The sequence below is a fragment of the Ciconia boyciana genome, chromosome 1 (assembly GCF_034638445.1).
Source record: "Ciconia boyciana chromosome 1, ASM3463844v1, whole genome shotgun sequence".
Lineage (NCBI taxonomy): Eukaryota > Metazoa > Chordata > Aves > Ciconiiformes > Ciconiidae > Ciconia > Ciconia boyciana.
Genome location: NC_132934.1, coordinates 133,708,022 through 133,729,910, shown reverse-complemented (window position 1 = coordinate 133,729,910; position 21,889 = coordinate 133,708,022). Strand labels below are relative to the sequence as shown.

The following is a 21,889-nucleotide window of genomic DNA, read 5'->3' as shown; positions in this document are numbered from 1 at the left end:
TACTGTATTTCCTCTAAAAATTAATCTGCCAGCAAGCTATGTCTTCAGTCACATGCAGCATTGTGAATTAGTTCACTTACACCTATCATTAATGGGAATTTGACAGAGCCAAGCCTCAGGAATCAGATGCTAGTTATACATGGCCAGTGGTCAATTCATCAACGCAAACAGGCAAAGAAAAGGACTACAAAGCATAAGTATTCGATTCTTTCATTTTTGTAAAAAAGCACAGCTCTGATGGCACTGCTCAAATTAAAATCCCACAACCGCATCATTAATTTCCCTAGGATAATCTGCTTCCGTGATTTTTAGAACAAAGAACAGCAAAGCAATGAATTCTGCACACCAATAAAACCAATGGGGTTTCACGGAATTCCTCAGTTTTGCCTTTAGTTAGAGAGTTTTATTGATCACCTTAAAAGACACGGGCCACTATATCCTACATTGTTACCACTGGGCTAACACTTGGAGCACATCAAACTGCCTGGTGATTTACAGGAGAGCCTAATGGCATCTGCTTCTGCTCAACTGGCAGCAATCCTTTCTGCCCTCATACTCCTGCCAATATTTGCGTAAAAGCCTTCTTAACACCCCAATAATTCCTATCACCTCTGCATGAAATATGATCTAAACTTATGACTCATAAAATTGAAAACACATTAGAACACAAAATGATAATGCCAACAAAATGAGAGCCTCTTGATTCTTCTGTAAATGGGACTGACATTTTCCACGGGTATTACCTTGTTCTAAATAATCCCACATTATAAAATCCTCACAGTAATTTATTGAAGCTTTAAAAAAAAATCAGTAGTTGTTAGGAAATATTTTAAATCAAAAAGTTAACAGTATCATTACAGTAATATATAAAATGTTTCATCAATAACTGTATCAAGAAGAAGCAACAGAAAGTTTTAGGGTCTCCAAACTTCAGAAAGAATTAAAAAAAAAAAAAAAGAAGGAATTGAGGAAAGCATTGTTCTACCTCTTCAAAAGATTACAAGTTATTGAAAAACTGAGGCTACTTGTAAATGAGCAAGGCACATACCAGGGCAAAGATCCCTTTAAAAAATACATTGCTAGAGAAAGATTTGTACCAATCTGGCACGCTGCATCATACATTGCAACACTTTTGATCCAGTATGCAGAGCTATCAAGCTAAATATGACCTTGCTTCGAACGACAGACTTAATGCAGGATTCTCTCTCTCTCAGCCAGCATTAAATGGCAAAGAACATGTCAATGACAAGGGAGGAATTTCTTGCAGCCAGGAGAGAAGTACTTGGGAGGTTAACGTTTTGCAATCATAACCGAATGCTGTGTCAGTGAATCACGTTTTGGTGCTATGAGGAGGCAAAGACCACAGTGCTGAAGCCTCTGAATGGCACTGCTCAAAGGTTAACCATCCTGACCCTAGACAGGAAAAAAGCAATGACAGCAAAGAAGCATTGCTTTTAGTTATCTACACACTTGAAACACAAATAATGGATTGCGTTTACAAAAATGAAGCCATTGTCTTCCACTAACCATGCCAACTTTAGGAGGAATCTGAAGACATAGGAAGGAAGGTCTGTGTGTAGGATTGAAAATTTTAGAAATTTTCTGAAAATTCTATATTTGATTTTTGGCTGGGTAACAAACCTATTGACTTATGCTGCACAAATATTCGTTCTTTGTGAAAAACAAAGGTAAGACTTCTCATTATTATTAAGTGGAGTAAGACTTCCCTTCAGTGAATGAAGGCCACTTCATAAGCACTTTGCGAACACTTCCCATTAAAACAAGGGACTCCAGAGTTCAAGGGATACATAAGTTATTCTAATCAGTTCCCATTTACAATTACTACTGTAGAGATACCTACAATTATAGTAAACTGTAGACACAAGAAATCCTTCGTGTGGCATTAACAGGGCCTTATCATTTGTAAATTCTAATCTGCCTGAATCAGGCTCGGGAGAACTGAATTTTGTGCAACACTTGAATTCTGGTCAGTCCCTACATATGCATCACCCTTACAAGTGAATGCTTATGTTAGACACTAATTATGAATACTATTATAATGTACATTATAATAGTGTGTTTATCTTACATGGTTTTCTTCCTGTACTGCGTATTTCCTTTACATACCTAGATGTAGGAAATTAATAATTTATAACTCACCTCTTGTAGAACTGCATTATTAAAATACATATTTCCTGATGCTACTTTTTATGTCCTGAGTCCAAAAAAAAAAAGGTATAAGTACAGTTATGCATGAGTTTAAGTCTGCCTGCTATCAGGTGCTTCCTATATACAAAGCAATTTTCCTTACATGAGACTTGTAAGGAAGGACTTTGAAGTACAAGATTGCAGGCAGCCATCAAATTATAAAAACAAACATTGTCCAAAATGGGGTAAAAAAAAAAAAAAAAAGAAACCTTTTATTAACCAAGTTCATGTTCTGGTAAAATTCTTTTTCAGCATACTTACAAAGCTTTCATAAGGCCCAATAGCACCTTAAACACTGGCAGGTTGTCAGGATCACAAATAAACCACACTGCAGAAAGACACCATGATGGCTCCATGCAAAGCTGACTTCACTGCTCTCTACCCCATTCCCTGAATGTGGCAGGAGGCAGGTTCATTAGCTAGCACTCAGTGAACACACCAGGCCTGGCCTGCCCCTATCTTGTAACCCAGGGGGGCTTCTTTGATGAGGTGCCATTGGAATACAGCTCAGCTGCTCCCGCTCCTGCACTTAACAAAGCCCCGCACATGGGCTAATAAGCCCACCCAGAAACTGAAGGCAAGCAGGGTACCATGCAGGCTTTGAAGAAGTCAGCAATGGTCAAGGAGTAATGCAATCTACGTTTTTCCTTTACTTATATTATCGCAGCTCTTCACTACCATCCTTATACATTAACCAATTCTCTAACTAACTTAAGAAGTTTCCACCGTGCCTCTGCAGGATCTCCCCTTCTGCTGTACTGCTGTAACTCAGGGTGGATGTGGGGGTAGGTGCTGTGCTATAAATCAGGTCACTGAAAAGATCTAGGTTAAAAAACAAAAGCTTTGTGGGCCAAAAAGATGTAATTCATGAAGCACCTGGTTCTACAGACAACTGGACAAGCACAACCCAAAAGGTGAGAAGTTGCCGCACCAGGGAACAAGAGCAGCTGCCCAGGAGCTTTTTAAAGTCACCATGGAACCAAAGAAAATGCATCGCGTAACTATGCCCACAGCAGAACTCCAGGCTGTGGAAGCCTCCTAACACTTCTCAGCATATCAGCAACTCTATGCAAATCTAACTGTTCACTTAAATGAAGGATTTAACAGATTCTCCTTTGGTTGTTACTTCATCAGGAAACAATGCACCTTGAGTGATCAACCCCTTTTTTTTTTAAAAAAAAAAAAAAGTTTGCCTCCTCCAGTTTATTAGAAACATCTCATTTTGCTTTCTAGTCTCTCTTTATTTCTAATTTACTTAGTGATATTTTTGGAGGCTTTGGAACAAAGAGTGCTCTCTAAAAAGATGGTCTGTTTCAATTTGTCAGAAAGCAATTTTTTTCCCCCAAATGTTAATCTCAGGATTTTCTTTTTATGTCATATAGAACAAAACCACAAAAAATAATGCTTTCCTGTTTACTAATCCCTTTAAACAATGCTAGGCAATTTTTGAAAGCATTTTAAAATCAACAAACCCAGTAAAAAGTTGAGTTATTCGGGTATTTGCCAAAGATTCCTTTTTTACTTAAGCAAACTGATGGCACAGTGACAGTATCTCCCTCTTAGTTTATATAAGAATTAGCTGGGGTTTTTTTAACCATAATGTAAGTAACTGCAAACCTGAAAAGCCTCTCCAGTCTTGTTCTCTAAACTAATATTTTATTAGAGAAAAGGCCAATGGAGGTATGAACAAAGCAGTAAATCTTTAAGCAAAGTAATGGTTCTTGCAGGCAGCCAACCTCCCTGGAATTCACTTTCTGATGCACAGCAAAAGGAAAAAAAGCAGAATTTTGTCCACAGAAAGATTAGGAAATAATGACCAAAAAGCTTCAAATTTTGGCCAGTGACAGAATTTAGAACTTTAGGACGAAAACGTCTTTAAATCAACACCAAGAAAGAATTAAGAAATGACACGTACCTTATCTACTGGGAGAAAGTCATTTTCAACTTCTATTGACCTTGGTCGTAGCTTTATAGGTTTGTCTTTGAAGATATCTCCAAAACCAACACCCTTGACCTTTTTGGGTTGGATTGTCGTGCCTCCGTTGGCTCCTTCTGATTTTGTGCTGCAAGAGTCACCACCATCACTCTCAGAGCCTGTAGCATCTTTTAGGCCTATGAAATGGAGGGATGAAAGAAGGAATCTTAGGTGTGAAGCGTACTATTTTCAAAACAGATTGTGACAGGAAAATGATCCCTCCCACCATCCTCTAAAGGAAAACGAAACTGCAAGAAACAGGTAGAGAAGATGCTCTCTGTTCCATGCACTCATTTTCGAGTTTTAAAAATAATTTTATTTCATCACATTGGTGTACCAGTTAGAACTTACACCAATCCACAAAACATGCATACTCCAGCATCAAAACTTCATGAATGAAGACGGCCATTCCTTGAGTACCAAGAAAATCCTTTTTCTTCAGACAAAAATTATTTGGAAGAGAACTCAATAAATGAAAGAGTTAAATTCAGTTGTAGGGCAGCTATTGTATAAAGCCACTTAAAGCTAACAAGCAGTCAGACCAGGCACACTGTACCTGAAATCTGTGTGACTCATATCAAGCCAATTATGCAATTAGTATCTAAACCTACATTACCTAACTGGGAATTACAAAGCTGAAAGCCATTTAAACAAATTTGCAATCAAATAAGCTGCATAATACGTTCCCTGCTGAAAATTAAATCTCTCTGCAGCATAGACAGCCTCATAGGAAAAGCACCCATGCACACTATCCTCTAGGAATATAATAAATCAAAACTGACATTCTGATTTGCATTACTTCTCTCAGTGAATAGGAAAATTTATTTGTGCTTATCTGAAAATATCTGCTGTTTGAATAGCAGAGGCCACAGATGCAATACGGTGATGCTTCAGCCACTTTGCAGAATGGTGTAGAATCAGGCCAAACAGTCACTGGCAGCAAGAGTGACCCACTGAAGTTTCCTCCAACCGAAACAGTCCCCAGGATCATTTAAATCTTCCTTCCTACATTACAGATTGACTTAACTATGTTTCCAGAAAAAACACATGAATTGCGGCTACTACAGCACTAATTCAACCTAATAATAAGAAACCCAAATCCTCACATTCCCTCTCACAAGCATTCGCGGTGTCACAGACATGGATCTTACAAGTCAAAGAAAAATTTCAAGTAAGCTTATCTTCTTAATTATTTTTATATCTGTGTCCACAAAGTGATTGCAATGGACTTTCATCATAAGAGGCTGCCAGTACAGAAGAAAGATTCTTCTTTGAAATCTAGACACCCCAAATCAAGTAGAGATTATATACAAATCTCTTTCTCTCTTCCCTTGGGTAAGCAAGTAATGTTACCCAAAAATTATCTGTATTTCTGCCAAAAGGAAAGAAATGGCACTAAGATCGGGGAAAGTCTACTGGATCCTTATAAAAGGGCTGCAAGTTGTGGAGCATGTGAAAAGTTTTCTAAAATCTTCATAATGCCTCAGTTTCTACAATTCTCTGATGTGTATAAGCAACAGAAACAGAATGAAACAGTGTTCCTGAGCTGCAAGCACCTGCCAGCCTACACTTCAAGTGTAGGCTTGCCAGCCTACACTTGAACAACCCTCCAAAACCAAACAGAGGAATTACCTAAAGAAAAATATTTTTATGAAGTCAATGAAGATCTCTATGATAAATTTTTAATACTAACAATTGAATCCTTTGCTTTTGCCTCCACGACTCAAGTGATGGTTTTGGTTTTAATGAACAGTCTCCATCCAACAACTTTCTGTCATTCTGGTGAGGAGCGACTTGTTTTGGGGGAGACTTCTTGTCTTCCTAGCAGTTCACTATTTAGGACCATGACTACCCAGTAAAACATAGCATGTTCTTCAAGGACTACTTTAAGCTCCTCTGATGAACCACAGAAACCACTGCAAGTCCTGAGGCCTACAGGCACAACTTCACAATCCAGGACGCAAGAGGCTCATCTGTTAAAGTGGTTTCAACGCCAGGGTGCTGCTAGGAAAGGAAATCAGGAATTATGTGTCAGGCCAGGATTTTTAGCAAAACTAGTAAGCAGAAAAACCATCATATGCTGCTCTGAGATCTTCTGTATCTGAAACTTGAAAGGAGGATGAATGCAGAATTAGAGAAAGTTCCCAGTTAGAAACAAACAAAAAGACCAAAGACTAAGCAAAATGCTTAGGCCCTCTGGCCTTCAGAGTGGCTGCTACATCTACCTGCTGAATATAAGTAACATGTTTCTTCGAGTGTTCAATTTAGATAGCACTGAACAAGTTATTTGTTCCATAAACTGTGCAGGACTGGAATTTTAAAGAAGTCTAAATAATAACATTACAATTATTTTCTTAAATATGCTGGGGTCTTGATCACTTTACTTGAACCTTTTTATTTTCCCAAGAAGGGCCTGGGGGAAAACTTCAAATCTGGTCTCACTGGTTCATTACGGTAGTTAGAGCAGTAGTATTCCTGCCATCAGTAAAGTAAATTCTGTGTGCTCCTTCTTTTCCAGAGCTCATGAAAGCAATAACCAGGGAACTGAAGCATTCACAGCGATCTTGCTCTGCGCTGTGGCTGGGGGGACGAGGTTGGCTATCCGTAGCAGAGCTATTCCATGATGCAGAGGCACTAAGAGATGCAAGGCTAGATTAATTAAGCCTGAGAGGTATAAATCTCTTCAGGCAACAAGTCAAAGTCACTGCCTCTTTCTTATTCCTACCCCTTGTTGTGACTTGGCCAGTAACAGAAGAAGCTGTAAGTTCCACCAGCTGGACCCTTCCCAGCTTTGCAAAAGATCAGTCATTAGGGACATGGCTGAGACAGAGGCTAGAACCAACTTTCTTTACTCCTTCTAAATACAAGGAGAAGGGTCACCATTCAACTATACTGAGTTACAAATAACATTTCTGAGAATAAACTGTCCACAACTTAAAAAACTCAAACAAATCCCAACGATCATCGTCTCTTTGCTAAACAAAAGATCTTCTTAATATGGGATAGGAAAATTACCCTCTGGCAAAGGTTCGCTCTTTCACTCTTGCCAGAATCTCCTTGAACTACTCTGTGATGGAGGGAAGGAGCAGTGCAGAGACCTCCCTCCACAAGTAACTGGATTTTAACTGATAGGATCCATGACTGCTCTTAGCCACTCCCTGAGATGAACAGATCTAATTGTGGGAGAATAGGACCTGATCTTGGCCAGTTGTTGGAAATAAAATATGGAAGTAATTATGGGAATTACTCAACAGGTCTCACATGGACTTCCAGATCTTTGAAGCCTGCATGAAAGAGAGGCCAGAAACCTCCAGGGGCTCCAATAAGAATTAGGCTTTTTTTTCTGGGTCATCACTTGTTTTTCATTACGGCATCTTCATCTTTTATTACCATTCTTCTATGATGAGACATCACACCTTGTATCAGAAATCTCACCTCAGGCTTACAACAGATTTCCCTAGCATCACCCATCTGTGCTTGATGATAATCCAAAAGCCACTTCATTCTCAATGCTGCCACAGAGCTTTATCTCAGTATACAGTCCTCATAATAAAAGCAACATAGGAAATAACAGGTTTGGTTTTTTTTCTAATGAGGACTGAACAGACTGAAGTGATGCCTGTCTAAACTAAACTACATTTGAGTGGCCAGATAAGAGAGGCCAACCTTATAAAGCTCCTTTAAAGTTAAAAGAATCCTGCCTGACCAATTGGGAAAACTACATCATTTATTATTTTTTGACTGACACAAGCGGAGGAGCCCTCTGGACTTAAATAAATAAGAAAGAATAAAAGTCATGGCTTTTCCAAGAACTAATCTGCTCTTGCTCTTATCACTTCATGGCTGAGAGAAAGAGGCAAAGGTGACAGAAGAGAAGGACTATATGCAGTGGAAACTGAGAACAAATTAGGTAAAATGAAGATCCGCAGTAACATTAAGAAACAATAATGCAGTGTTTAAGTACAAAACAGTCCTGCAGAAAATGATCTAACATGCTATTACTCTTAAAGACGTGCTAAGGAGACTCTCCTCCCTTCCTCCCAAGGTACATGACATATACACCTCTGATGTGTACAGATAAAGAACTTGCAAGCAAGAATTTGCAACACTATGCCCACCCTTGCCTGACAAATTCTCTCCTCTCATTTACTTTTCATTGGGTTATTCCCTGATATATATATATATATAAATCAGCATATATATATCAGCATATATATATCAGCATATATATATATCAGCATATATATGTCAGCAATTCTCTCGGAGCAATCCTGCCAAGTGAAGCTGCACTGGCCTCCCTAGCCCTGCCTACGCAAGGAAAGGATGGCTGATGGCTGAGGTGATCCCTCTTCTTAAAAACGGAAAAATGTCCCTCTTTCAACCACCTCCTTTTTTTTTTTCTTCAGCTTTTCATGGCCCTTTTCACCACTACTGCCAACAGCTTAGTAGGAGAACAGAGCTGGGGGGACAGTTTCCCTAAAAGACAAATGTAGCCCACGGATACAGCTGGGAACTAAGCGGAAACCTGAGTGACTTAGACTGTCAGATTATGAATTTTAAACATGAAATTTTCTGCAAGAAGAGCTACAGTTCTAGCAGCGAGGTCAGGTTGCTAAATGGGCATTAAAAACTGGAGAGCATTTCAGTTGGCAGAGTCTGCTGCTGCTGCTGACCAATACACCCACGCAGTCTGAAACAGCTGTGCTAGAGCTATGAACTTAAGCACTAGGGTAAGGCCAGCAAACTGCTATCCTCAGAAACACTGGGCACATCTTTTGCTTTTCTTTTAAGTCTAGTTATTAAATACTTCAAATATAGCCAGGACTGGATAAAAGCTACAGTATTCAGGCCTCTAACTAATTTTTTTTTAATTGTTTAACAGCAACTTCTCTAGAATCTGTCAGCTCTGTCAGCATTTGGAGAGCTGGCAAGCTAAGTACAGATCAACAAGGTGCTCACTAATGAGCCTACTATCACACCAGTCCTAATAGTAGAAAAAATTTTCAGATCTTTAAAATTTCTCAGGAAGGACATAAGTCTTTTGAGGGTGTCACTTCCCATTTCGGGCTCTATAAGCAAAGACACTTTATTCTTTTACCTAGGTTTATTGTTGCTGAATCATCATCACCACAAGGTAGAGCTCAAGTCTGAGTGTTGGGTGCGCTTTTATAGTAAGCTCCTTGAAGTCTGAACATGAGCAGCATCAGCAGCAAGAAGTTAAAACTCCCAGGAGCCAACCGTTCCCAGCTTTTGGCTGGGACAAGATACGGGACTACTGACATACGGCTATTTAAAAACACTCAGAGCTCTACGATTCTCTGTTGCTTCATGCTCCTTACAAATACAAGATAATTTAGTATTCATGAAGATTAAATTCTCACAACACTGTCTGGAGGAATTTCGCACTTCACACACATTTTTTCCTCTATGGGTACATAAGAGAGATTAGTTTTCTCAAGACATTTCAAACACACCACACTCCTGCTATGCCAGTTACAGGTCTTTTGAGAGCAACATTCTGAAATGTACCAAAACAGATTAGCTCAAACAGGGATTAAAAAGAGACCGCAACATCAGACTTAATTCACCAATGGCCTCAGAGCTGCACTGGCATCAAACCAAGATTCTAAATCAGAAAGATATTTACGGATGATAAAGGGCTGTGTAAACTAAAGCTGTTAAAACAAAAATAAACAGCTGCGATAAAATTAACTCCATTCAAAGCAGGAAACGAATTGTTTCTAAATAGCTTAAAATGGCAGGAAAAAAGGGGAATACATTGTGCGCTTTACAGAGCTTTCTATTTTGAGCTGTTATTTAGCAATTTAATTTTTGTTCTTTATTCTGGATTGTTCTCTCCGCAGACAATTTATGGCACTGGGCAAAAGATGGACCCCTCTGACGATGTATAAGCCACTGATGCTCTGGCCCTCTAAGCACTTCTCAGGCTAGCCCTGTTAAGCAATGTAAAGGTCAGCTGTTCAGAGGCACACTCCTGAGATGACGCAAAGGATCTCCTGATTTGGTCTGGCAGCCAGAGAGAAACGCTGTCAGCTGTGTTTAATAGAACAAAGAACTGTGTAACTGGAGCTTATTGGGATTTTTGCCTTTTATGGAAGGGAAGGAAGGGGAGGGGAAATATGTCCTTTCCTTCTATTTAGAGAATGACAGCGTGGAATGCCTGAGTGACCCATCTGAATGACAAAGAAGGTGAAGTTATACATGGCAATTGCAGTAGATGAGATAGGAACTGTCCTTCTTCCTTTTCGTCACACGCTGGCGAAGACAGAACAAATACCCACAGTCTATGAGGTATTTATCTTGAGCTTGCTTTCTATCAAAGTTCTGTATTTTGTTGAAGCCATCCCCAACGATACTCCATAGTGTCATAAAAGAACCAAAACCAGAAAAGGAAGTTTGGTTTTAAATATTACTGTAGAACAAAGCCATGTTGATCCTTCATAGTTTAAAGGTTAATAAATTCACACTTTCAAAAAACAAATTTGTGCTTCTTTACCAAGAGTGGTTGTACACATACAAATGGCTGACGCAGACTATCTCAAGATCAGTCATTATTTGTTATTCTGGGTATATACCTTGAAGAAATGTAACCATGTAATCTAAACATTTTGTCATTTCCTTTCAGCATGTTCATTTTCCTTAGCACAACAGTTCTTGCCACGTAAGAAACAGCCCCAAGATTTTTATGCTTGCACAAGAAAGCATGCAGGGAAAAGGGGAGCGGTGTCCAGCACCACGTAGCAGCATGCATTAAGGGCAACGCAGCGCAAGCATCTTCTGCAGCATGAACACAGAGCCATCAATACAGAAGTTGGTGGCTTCACCTCATCCCCAGTCATTTCCCCGAGTACTGTAAGAGCGAATAAAAACAACCATTCATTCAGGAGCTCTACAACTGTACCATCGTCGTCTTCATTTTGGAACTGTTTTTTCACCACCCTTGTTCTCACCAAGTACAGGAACATGTTATTACACGTGAAAAGACAGGTAAGCAACCACAGCCAAAAGGATTCTTTATGCCACTCAGCAAAAACTCGTCTTTGGTGAGACTCATGGAAAACCACTTGCTAGTGGGAGTCTGAATCAACAGAAGGATTTAACATGTTTCACCCCAGTCAACATAATTCTTCCACCCACCACCCCCAATCCCTCACCATCTGTACGTTCGTTCTCCAGAAAACAGGATGCTTATTTTTAATAATAAAAATTTCCCTCACCCAATTTTAGCATTGCTCTTTCTCAGATGTTATTTTTCATTGTAGCAGCTGTGTATTTAATATATGTTCTTCTTTGTAAGCAAGTTATAAGAAGTTGAGTTGAAATAAAAAATTGTAACTGTCCTCTCTTCAGAGCTGTTAAAATCCACATTTGGGTTTCTCACTTAACTTCGCTCACATTCAGACACTCTTAAATGGGGTTAATAACGTCATAAATACATCAACCATATTGATTTCTTTGAACTCTGACCAGCCATTGTTCATCAAGGATTAGGGGGGGGGGTTAAAAAAAAAAAAAAAAGTAAAAAAAAAAAAGTGGTGGAGCAATAGAAAACACAATTAAGGTTACTCACGAATATTTCTGTTTCAACGATCCTGTCTCATCTTCTTCCATTATATCTAATATCTATTACTGACAGCATTGTGGATCCACACATAAGGGAAGAGAGGCAAATATTTGTCAAATCAAGCATTGTATCTGCCCTGTTCCTCAGTTATAGCATCTTCGAAGAAAAAGAAAGCGAAGGAAGAAAGAGAAATTAAACCAGTAAAAATAAAAAAATTAAAAATCCAAGAAGCGTTTTTCGTGGAGGTGCAGGATGAGAGAAAAGAGGGCTGTGATCAACAAAACAAGTAAGTAATTTTTTGTTGCTGTGTGTCCCTCTTCGCCCAGCTTACGCAGTAGCAAAAACTTTCTGACAGCAGGTTAATGAGCAAAATGCCAAAGGAGTTGGAATTATTGCTGAGCAGAGCCTGGCATACCTAATGACCAAAAAAGCCATGTCAGCATATGAAGGCAAGGCTGAGTGTTTATGCAGGAGACAATCTTGCATATTTCAGTGGAAGGTATCTCTAGAAGCAGCTACACACTAATTCAACAGCATTTAGCTATTACAGGCCTTGGTTAAGTAAGAAAATTTCTTTAAAACACAGGAGTTGCAAAATGGCTTTCAAAATAAAAGTATTTTAGCACTAAGCATGTTTGTAAAGTAAAAGCTCTAAGCTTGCTTCAAAAGTTGAGCAACGCTTCATGCAGTGTGATACAGATGAATCCAAGCACCCTTTGGGCATAACTAATCTAAAGCTATGAACTGACTCTAGCTTAACTTATGGAGAAATCAGAAAGCTGAAATTAGAGCAGCTATGGGTTGTTTTAAACAGACATCCCTAAACGAAAACAATTCTGTGCAATGTCTCCAAATTATTTTCACTGGAGACATAAGCACGTGGATATTTGCCTAAAAATAAGGACCACAGATCACATATGAAATGGAAGGAGCTGGCCACACCTTCACGAGGACTGCTCTGGAAGAACATGAGTATGCAGGAACTGAGCTGCCAATAGGTGTAGCAGGAAGATGAATGAACCCTCCTTTTTGTATGTTAGTTTAGGAGATAACATGTCTGATAGTATCAAAAATGCCAACCCTCATTTTGTTTAAAACTTTCCTGGATGACCTGAGTTTGCATACCGCCCAGTTCCAACCCAGTAAGCAACAAATAGGCCACAAATGTAGATGGACATCTGGCCTTCTGAGATGCAATTTTACACAGAAAGCAAAATACCTCTGCAGCATGAAAAAACATGCAAGTCTCAACCAAATGCCAAGGGAGGCACCATTAAACAAGGTATCTTTGGTCAGCTTTAAAAACAAAGTTTAGATAGGTGTTTGCCCAGAGCAACGTGCGACAATCTACTGTGGGTTAAGCTGTCTTCTTGCAGCTGGTTATCAAGCTTATCTGTAGATACCCATCCAACCCTGCACTCTGTGAAATCAGTTTGATAACACTTATTTTCTGTTACGTGGCACGACCATGGGCCAGTATTATTAACAAGGAGAACTAAATGCAGAGATCTAGCACAACTGGAAAGGTGATTGAATTCTTCCTGACTTCACTTAGGCTCACCCTAAATGACTCGAGAAAGGAGGAAGGGCCATTTGACACTCAATGAAAAATGGGCTGGGCATGGAGAGCAGGTTCTAGAAAACTCTGAAAGGTAATGTTAGGGCAACGCTGCCCAGAAAGATTAATGTTGTGAAATTAAAGGCTCCAAAGGGAGACCTTGCATCTGATTTGAAGCTAGATCTTAAAGTCAGAAGTCAGGCAGACTGGAGATTTACTTCGTAAATCCTTATTATGCTCATCAGATAGGTGGATTCGAGGACATGATGGTCTAAGAACTCTACAAGAAGCATGCAATTTGAGTAATGAATAAGCAGTCATGAAGACTATAAGGTGAGAAGCAGCAGAAAAACGTGAAGACCACCAGCCACATGGTCTGCTCCAGCCAGAGCAAAAGCTTGGTTAGAAGCTTGAGAAGAGCTGCAGAAAAGAGATGAATTCTGGTAGACAGGGAGATAATTCTCCATGAGGAAATACTCAGACCTGCACACATCCACAAATATTTTTGTTTAAAAAAAAAACAAACAGTTTTTTTTTTTAAAAAGAAGGTGTAAGCGCAAATTATCAGAATAGAAGACTACCACTTCAACTGCTTCATCCTTTGCTGTGAACATGCATAAGACAGAAGTCCTCAGAGGTAGGAGAGCAAACACTCCCACCCAGAAAGGAGGAAGAAGGGCAGCACAGCTTCGATCTTCTGAAGAGAAAGCTGTCTGGGAGGAAAGCAGATGCCAAAGTTAGCACAACATCCTGTTCACCGGAGGACAGGACTGAACACTTTGTACTTAGTCACACTGAATGTGACTCAGTAGGATCGCTTTCTGCTAGATTTCTCGATGAGGAAGCAGGTGGAAGGACAGATTTCTGTCTCCCTTGCTTCCTCTGTCTTGCATCTGATGTCACCATCCTCTCTTCTTCTGCACTAACAGGGTAGTAAAAGCATATGAAAAGCAGCATGTTCCCTGCTTCCAAAATGCAGAAGGCAAAAACCTGAACATGAAATGAAAGTAGCTTTATATCTTTTACCTTCCTTGGCAGAACAAACATATCAACCAAAATGCTGTGAGTAATAGCTGTCAAAGGCAGAATGCCAAATGAAGACCATGCATTAAATTAAAAAAAACAACCAAACAAAAAAAAACCACCCCAAAAAACCAAACAACCCCAAACCCGCAATGTTGTTTAAGAAAAGCAAAGCATATTTTATTAATTCAGCAATCACAATGGGAACTTTATTTTTAGAGCAGAAGGACTTCTAATTCAAAGATTTGTGGTTATTGTTAATAGTCTTCATGTTTCAGGTGGTAAAAATGATGGGACTAAATGGTCTTAATTTCAATCCATAGCTGAGACCCAAACATCCAATGTAATTCACAATTTATTGTGGGCTTACACACATACATTATATGGACATATAACATACACATGCACAGAAGGAACGAGTGCATTCTCATTGCATTAAGGCTAGGCAGTTCATCAGCAGCAAACTGACTTTAGCTTACGGACAAATATATGCATGTAGAGTAGCCATAAGTGAGTAGCAGTGGCACATTTTACAAGTGTAGATAAATCAAACAAGTACTGAGGACTAAAGCTATTGCTTGTTGATTTTGAAACACACTCACTGTTATAGCGTCTGTAGCTGTCAATCTTTGCCGGTGCCACTCTGTACAGAATTGTCCCTTCAAAGGCAGATTTTCCTGACAGCAGGCAAGAGAAGGAAAGAGGAAAAAAAGAGAAGGGGCGGGGTGGCGGTGAAGAGATCGAATGATGGTAAAAAGAAGGGAGAGGAAGAGGTTTTAATCTGTATTTTCAGTCACTAACATTTTCAAAGCCTCATTAGCAAAACAACGAGAATATTAACAAAAGTATCTGATTGTACATGAAGTTAAAATCTTCTTACTGCATGTATGTCAGATAAAAGAATCTCATGATTTTGCTAAAGCTGTTCTTTACAATGTCCAACAGAATGCATTTTTTCTTAGGTTTTGTCTGTTGTCCATCAAGTTGCGAGACTTGCAAATGAAATTATTTGTCTGTCCTATTCAGCCTCCTCATGGATCACAGGGGAAGCCTGAAAAAATTATTACTGCAATGATGTACTCACAGTGGCTCAACACTCCTGATGCAGATGTAGTGCACTCGAACAAGCACAGCTGACATCCAAACAGGGCACTGAAATACTCACATTTCTTTAATATACCAGGATCCTGTGAGCATCAGTAACACTGCATCTTTCCAAGATGACTTATTAGAAATGTTTTGGACATGGGAACTGGTCTTAGACAATGCTTAGTTGAAGGGATAGGACACTAAAACCTGAATAAATCAGTTTTTCAGCCAATAACTTAATCAGGTGTTTTGACTCAGCATACATTAACAAAAACAAAATACTAAAATTAAAACAGAAAACAACAACAACAAACCCCAAACAAATCCCACTTCCCATCTTAGATCTTTAAGATAACATTTTTATTATCAAAACCATTAATTTCTTGGGGTTTTTTTCTTTGATAACAAGATAACTCATGCTCTGACACTTATGATATGAAATTCAAGTAAAGGTAAAGGCATGAGCAGCTGAGGTGTTTTGTGTGTTGGTTTTTTTTGAAACCTGAGGTACACAGGCAAGCCCAAGAATATACCAATGTCAGCTTGTTGCCCATCTCACCTAGGTATACCATCATAAAAATTAATGTCTTCAGTAAAATTTTATAGCAAAATTGCCAGTACATGTGAATTGTCCCAACATAGCATCACACCCATTTTGGTACCAAAAATGTGTATTTTTTTTTTTCTTCCCCTGCATATCATTCTGTTGGACTTTCAGAAAATAAAAAGCCAATACTCATTTATGTCTTGTAAAAAGCTGTTTCTTTGTTTTGTTCTTGCAGTTTAATTAACAACAAAAGTTTTTCCTTGCCTTATCTTTACGTAATGAGGAAACAAAAAAGCCCCAAATCCATCTTTCCACCTTGTTTTTATAAAATACCATTAAAAGAATGCTATTAAAACAGTCAAACAACAATTAAGAAATAGCTAAGAGAAAAGTATGTTAAGCTTCATGACACTGAGGAGAGCCAGAGAGACAGTAAAGGACATCTAAAGTTTTAAGAACTCAAAACACAGAAGGTTGCCTGACTGAACCACCAGCTGATGAGTCTACCATCAGTTCCAACTCCAGTAGTCATGACTTCTCAGCGGCCATCACTAACAGGTTCTAAAAATAGTTGATAGGCCATGAGGCCTAGCAATTCCTGAACAGACACAAACAAGAGACAGCAAGATATAAAAGGCCACCTTTAAATGTTGTCATGATATTGCCATGAACATACTAAAATACTTTTGAAATAATCTCTGTAGTATTAAGTTGTGATTCTCTCAAATATGATTTATTTGACTACATGACAACTTTTTGTTTCTTGACAGGCTGTAATGACAAGATGTGGTATTGAAAATATTCTTAAAATTAATCCTAGATACCTGAGAAATCTAGAAAATAAACTTATAACTCATGTATCCATTTAATATAGTAATAAAATTATAATGCATACTTCCTGTTCATGCTGTAACAGTTGGTCAAAGAAAAGCTATGTTTTAATTTAAGAGAATGCTTTAAAGAACAAGGAACTGTCGTTTACTCTAAGGGTACCTGATTCTGTCTGTACTTACATTCTGAAACGTGCCTTTGAAGACAAAAAATTTGGCAGTCACCTTACAGCTGGGACAAATACTTTAAAAACAAACCAACCGACCAACCCACCCTCAAACCCACAGCCTTTTGATCTCGTAACAGTCTCACTTGCCAATCTGCTGAGCACCCACCGTCTAAGGGGAAGCACAGGTTCCCAACCCTTTCAGTTAAGGGGCAAGTTAAGTCCCACTGTCAGTATTCAGAAATACTTAGGCACTTCCAAAACTAGCCCCAGACATTTTCAAAAAAGGGGCTTTTTGTTCTGAAGAAACTTCTGAGGTTACTCTATGGCAGAGTGTGAAAAGAAACCAAGATAATTCCTCTGGCCATTTACTCTGATCTGCCATAAAATTTACATGGACACAACAAAACCAACAAAATCAGACAACACCTTTCTCCCCATTGGGCCTGTGTAGGTCTTAACAGAAGGACAGAGAAATAAGCATTTTTATTAACCTTATTGCTAAAAAGCCAATTTATATAATTTATCTCTTCTGTACTTCTTCCACTTTGAGTTCACCAAAAATTACATTTGCTCTTCCAGAAAGGCTCTCTTTAGAGAGGGTCAGTAAAATGTGATTAAAAGATCAAGTTTAACTAAGTTTAACCAAAGCATTAAATTTAACTATTAACTAAAAAATACTCTTGTGTTTGCACAGTGCCCCTTCTCCAAAGATCCCATGCTACCTTCCCAAGTCTCGCAGTAACCTGCCAAGTATTACCTTATCCATTGCATAAGCTGGGTTGAAGAGTCCAAGGTCGCTGCTGAAGATTACAAAGCCATACCCCGACCCTTTCTAGGCCCCTCTAGAAGCTGTGTAGAACCTCAGTGACCACCGAAGGTTCTGGTTCAATGCGCAGGTACACCCCTCGCACCTGAGTGCTAACTTAGCTAGAATTCATATTCAAGGTTTCTGCCTTACAAAGTCCTGTGATACAGACATATTCAAACAATGTTTCCAGAGGAAAAAAAGGAGTTATTGCAGATTTGAAGTGCTGTCATGTCTTGTTATCCTCAGAGGAAGGAGTTGATCTACAGGCATGAGTGAACCCCTTTGAGATGTTACCCAGAGCATTTCAACAGTAATGCTAGCCTGATGCCCAAATCTTCCAGGGTTTACTTGTCCGGTTTTTATTTTGCTATTTTTTAACACTAAGCACAGATACTTGGAATGAGGTTATCATTCCTAGTCAGTTGTATAAACTTGCTGAGATTTTTGCAATCTCATTATGGAGATTTTCAAATCCAGATAGTCAGTGTACCTGAATAGAACCTCATAAAGCACCACATGTTCGACAGCAACACCTGTAACAATTACATAAACCATACAGAAAGAACTGAGTTGATGCATATTTCCCATAAATCTGCTAAGGGAATGCAGTTCTTAAATTTATGGTTTTACTTTAATTAAAAAGCATTAAATCCCCCATAAGAATCTCAACATTCCTTGAGTCCCTGTCTCTCTCTGAGGAGGTGTATAGTGTTCTTCTGTTTTATAGGTATTTTGCTATTTACAAAATAACTCCTAATAACACACCATCTTAGCTAGCCACAAAGCACCTCCAAAGAGTTAAATGACATACAAGAAAGAAGAAAACCCATCTCTCAGCTGTAGTTATCTTCAATTTAGTTAAAGAGACAAAAACGATATCTGTGTTGCTGATAGCTTCTTAATACAGGTATCACACATTTTAGGTTTCACTGACAGTCGGAACCAGCACACAAAACTGAGCTTGAACTAAGCAGGTGCCATTATGGACGTTGATGAAACAAGCTAATGCTTTGTGGCTGCTTTTACACACTCCAATGTATGTTTTTGTTAAAAGACATTTTTAGAATGCTCATTATAAAGTAAGTATTACCAAATTGCCTAGGGAAGGAATATTAATTCATTCATACAGATAAAATTGGGGTATTCCATCCTAAACAGTATCACTTACCTTGTTCATTTATAGAGTACCAAACACTACAGAATCCAGAGCTGAAACTACATCTACACAATCAGTTCTTCTAAGACTCACTGTGTTTATAATGCACGAAATTCATTATAGCATATACAGGTTATAGAAAGCAGTTTGCAATCTCACTGAAATGTGCAACTTCACTTAATGCCCTTCTTCCCTTTCCATCACACTAAAATTGTTAACTTCCTTAAAAATATTTTCATTCCAGTCTGAAGGAACATTACTTGTAAATATCTTTAGCAGCACTGACCACAAGACCAGGTCACCACTGCCACTACACATGGATAGGTACTCCATTACAAAAACAACACGAAAAATTTTCATCATTGCAAAGTCAGTTTTTTTAGGATCTTATTTCTGTGGGATGGAATAAAGACGATAAATTTGCCTTAAATGGAAAAATGTGAGAAAAAAAGAAACAAAGAAAGTAGTATAACTTTCTACCTCTTACTGACAGAGTGAACTACAAAGGCTTTGGTAAATTTCAGCTGAAACCAGCTTACAAAAATCTTGGGAGTCCTTTCACATTTACTTGTTCAGAGATCTCAGAAGAACACTACATAACAATGAATATCTGCAGTGCTGAAAATAGGAAGACCTTGGCAGGTATTGTGGAATTAGCCTGAAATATGTAAATACAATTGACTTTTTTCCTTTTCACTAAAGATTCAGAATTGACCACTGAATTAGGAAATAACAAGAATATCTGTTTGAAGAACAGAAAAAACATGAAGACCAACAAGTGTCCATTTCATATAACAACATACTTTTGGTTCAGGTAATTCTCCAAGGGAAATTATAAATAGGACAACCCACTACCATGCTTACACTATTGCAAACTTAGTTACCAAACATGCTTTTCACCTGCAGCAGTACTGGCCCACTGTAAGTGAGAGAACAAAATCCATGTCCCAGTTCTGGCCTTTTTCCCTTTGGCTGCTGGGGCAGTGGGTGACGGAGGTGATAGTAACATGCTCAGCACCTGGAGGGAAAAAGTGCCGCATGTCCCACACCAATAATTATGAATCCTTAAATCTACTGGAGTCATTATAGAAGGCATGGCACTTTAATCCCTCATTTAAATAAGCACAGCCACTTCGTAGATGTTTGGTTACTTTGCTCAGTTTCCACATCTAAAGACAAAAAAAAATTGTAATTCATTTTGAAATACAAATCCAATAATCATCATTGCCTTCTCTGTTCTTGGTCTGTTGCAGCTCAGCAAGTCTTAACACAGCTCGGGGAGCGATGCCAATATTGAAACTCAGGTAGCATTGCAAGTACACACTTATCATCATCATCTGACCCTTTCACAGCATAAATTAAGAACATGGCATTCAAAAACACTTCCAAGCAAAGAGACATGAACACGTGACCCTATCAATGTGATAGTGGGTAAAGACACAGACATATATACAGAACATCAATAATATTTTTTTCCTTACTTGGTTTTACTTGCTCTTCCTGTGCCATTCCAACATCATCAGAATCAGACAGTTCCTTTATGAAGTTAGAAGGAAACATGCCAGTCTTTCCATTGAGTATACCTTCCCACCAGCCCTCTTCTACCTGCACCAAGACAAAAACAAAAAAAGGGGTTTTAACATAAGCAACACTTTACAGAGTTACATTATATACATGATTTTCAGTAACAATGACAGTAATGATTTTGAGCAGTTTGTATTAATTTCAGGTTTAAGGAACACATGGCATAGGGTCCAAACCAGAACATATATCTTTTTTTTTTTTTTTTTTTTTTTTTAAGTAATAACAAGAAAGATGCATGCACCGATCTGTAAATGTCAGCAGTGCTGACAGCAGTCAGAAGCATGGACGAGCGTTAAATAAAAGGATAAAAGAACAACTAGAGAGCACACGGTGTTTCCACATTTCAGTTTTTATGGATATCAGTTCAATCACTACATTTTCAGCGCACACCATACTCCTATTCATGACCATCTTCTTAACGTATGTGATTTACAGATTGTAAGAGTTTAAATTCCCTAAGTAGTCAATGGTGAAAGAGAAATACCTGCAAAGGGCTATTCAGAGAATCTAAACTAGGTATCTTATTATAAATCATGTGAATATTCCTGCCTTCCCCATGAAAATCAGAAATGCTCTATTTTAAAAATTAAGAATGTTGCTACATCATTAATGTGTTAATGTAAAAGCTTTGTGGAGAACAAAGAACAGTACTAATGCGTATTTGAGTCTAGATTTACAAAGAGGTACTGAAATACATAATAATGATATGGTCAGAAGGAGGAGAGACACTTCCTAGCCCAATGCCAAGAGAAAATATCACTTAAAAATGACAAACTCCCTCCTGTATAACCCATTCAGGATTGAACGGCAGTGTCAGGCAGTGAAATGACAGCCCTTAGAAACCAGATGCCTTTAGGTTATAATGGGACAGCAAGAAATTACTTATTATATGCATCAGCTAAACATACCCTTGACAGATAAATATTTTTCATCTGTCAGACACTGTCCATTCACCAAAAAAATAACAGGGGAGGACAGTACCAGTCTGTGACACATCAGTCTCCAACAATGTTTTACCCATCTCTTTCCTGTCCCCACAATCAAAATCATGAAAATAGAAAGTTAACTTTACAAGTTGAGGGTGTTCACATTTACTGTTAAAAAAACAACCCCACATCTTAATTGGTACTAGTTAATTATTACAGAAAAACAGTCTGTTTCGTATCACTTATCTGTGAAAATCTCAGGTTCTTAGAAAAAAGGTCTGTTATTTAACATGTTTAATTATATAACACAAGCAAATATTTCCTCAAACTATAGAGGAATGGTTTAATTTCTTTCAACTTAGCTGCATGTACGATTTTACTATGAAGCAAATTGTTGTTACTCCAGGAGTGTTTCCTTTCTCTCCATCTT

The 21,889-nt window shown here is 38.4% G+C and overlaps 1 protein-coding gene and 1 long non-coding RNA gene across 6 annotated transcripts in view; both read right to left on the bottom strand.

Moving 5' to 3' along the window:
- The window catches only part of SH3KBP1 (SH3 domain containing kinase binding protein 1), a 233,539-nt gene that overhangs the window by 87,710 nt on the left and 123,940 nt on the right, over positions 1-21,889 (bottom strand). For 4 of the 5 annotated variants that reach the window (XM_072849070.1, XM_072849063.1, XM_072849051.1 and 1 more), the window contains 2 exons: positions 20,431-20,554; positions 4,124-4,320 (listed from right to left, as the gene is read on the bottom strand). In XM_072849070.1, coding sequence (XP_072705171.1) covers positions 4,124-4,320; positions 20,431-20,554 — 321 coding nt within the window. Of the gene's footprint in view, positions 1-4,123; positions 4,321-14,951; positions 15,027-20,430; positions 20,555-21,889 lie in introns of all 5 variants that reach the window. The other variant, XM_072849072.1, reaches the window with a different exon arrangement.
- On the bottom strand, positions 4,330-14,364 carry LOC140645632 (uncharacterized). Its single transcript, XR_012040029.1, has 3 exons — positions 13,908-14,364; positions 11,775-11,924; positions 4,330-5,188 (listed from the first exon to the last, which is right to left on the bottom strand). It is a non-coding gene; the product is annotated as an uncharacterized lncRNA (long non-coding RNA).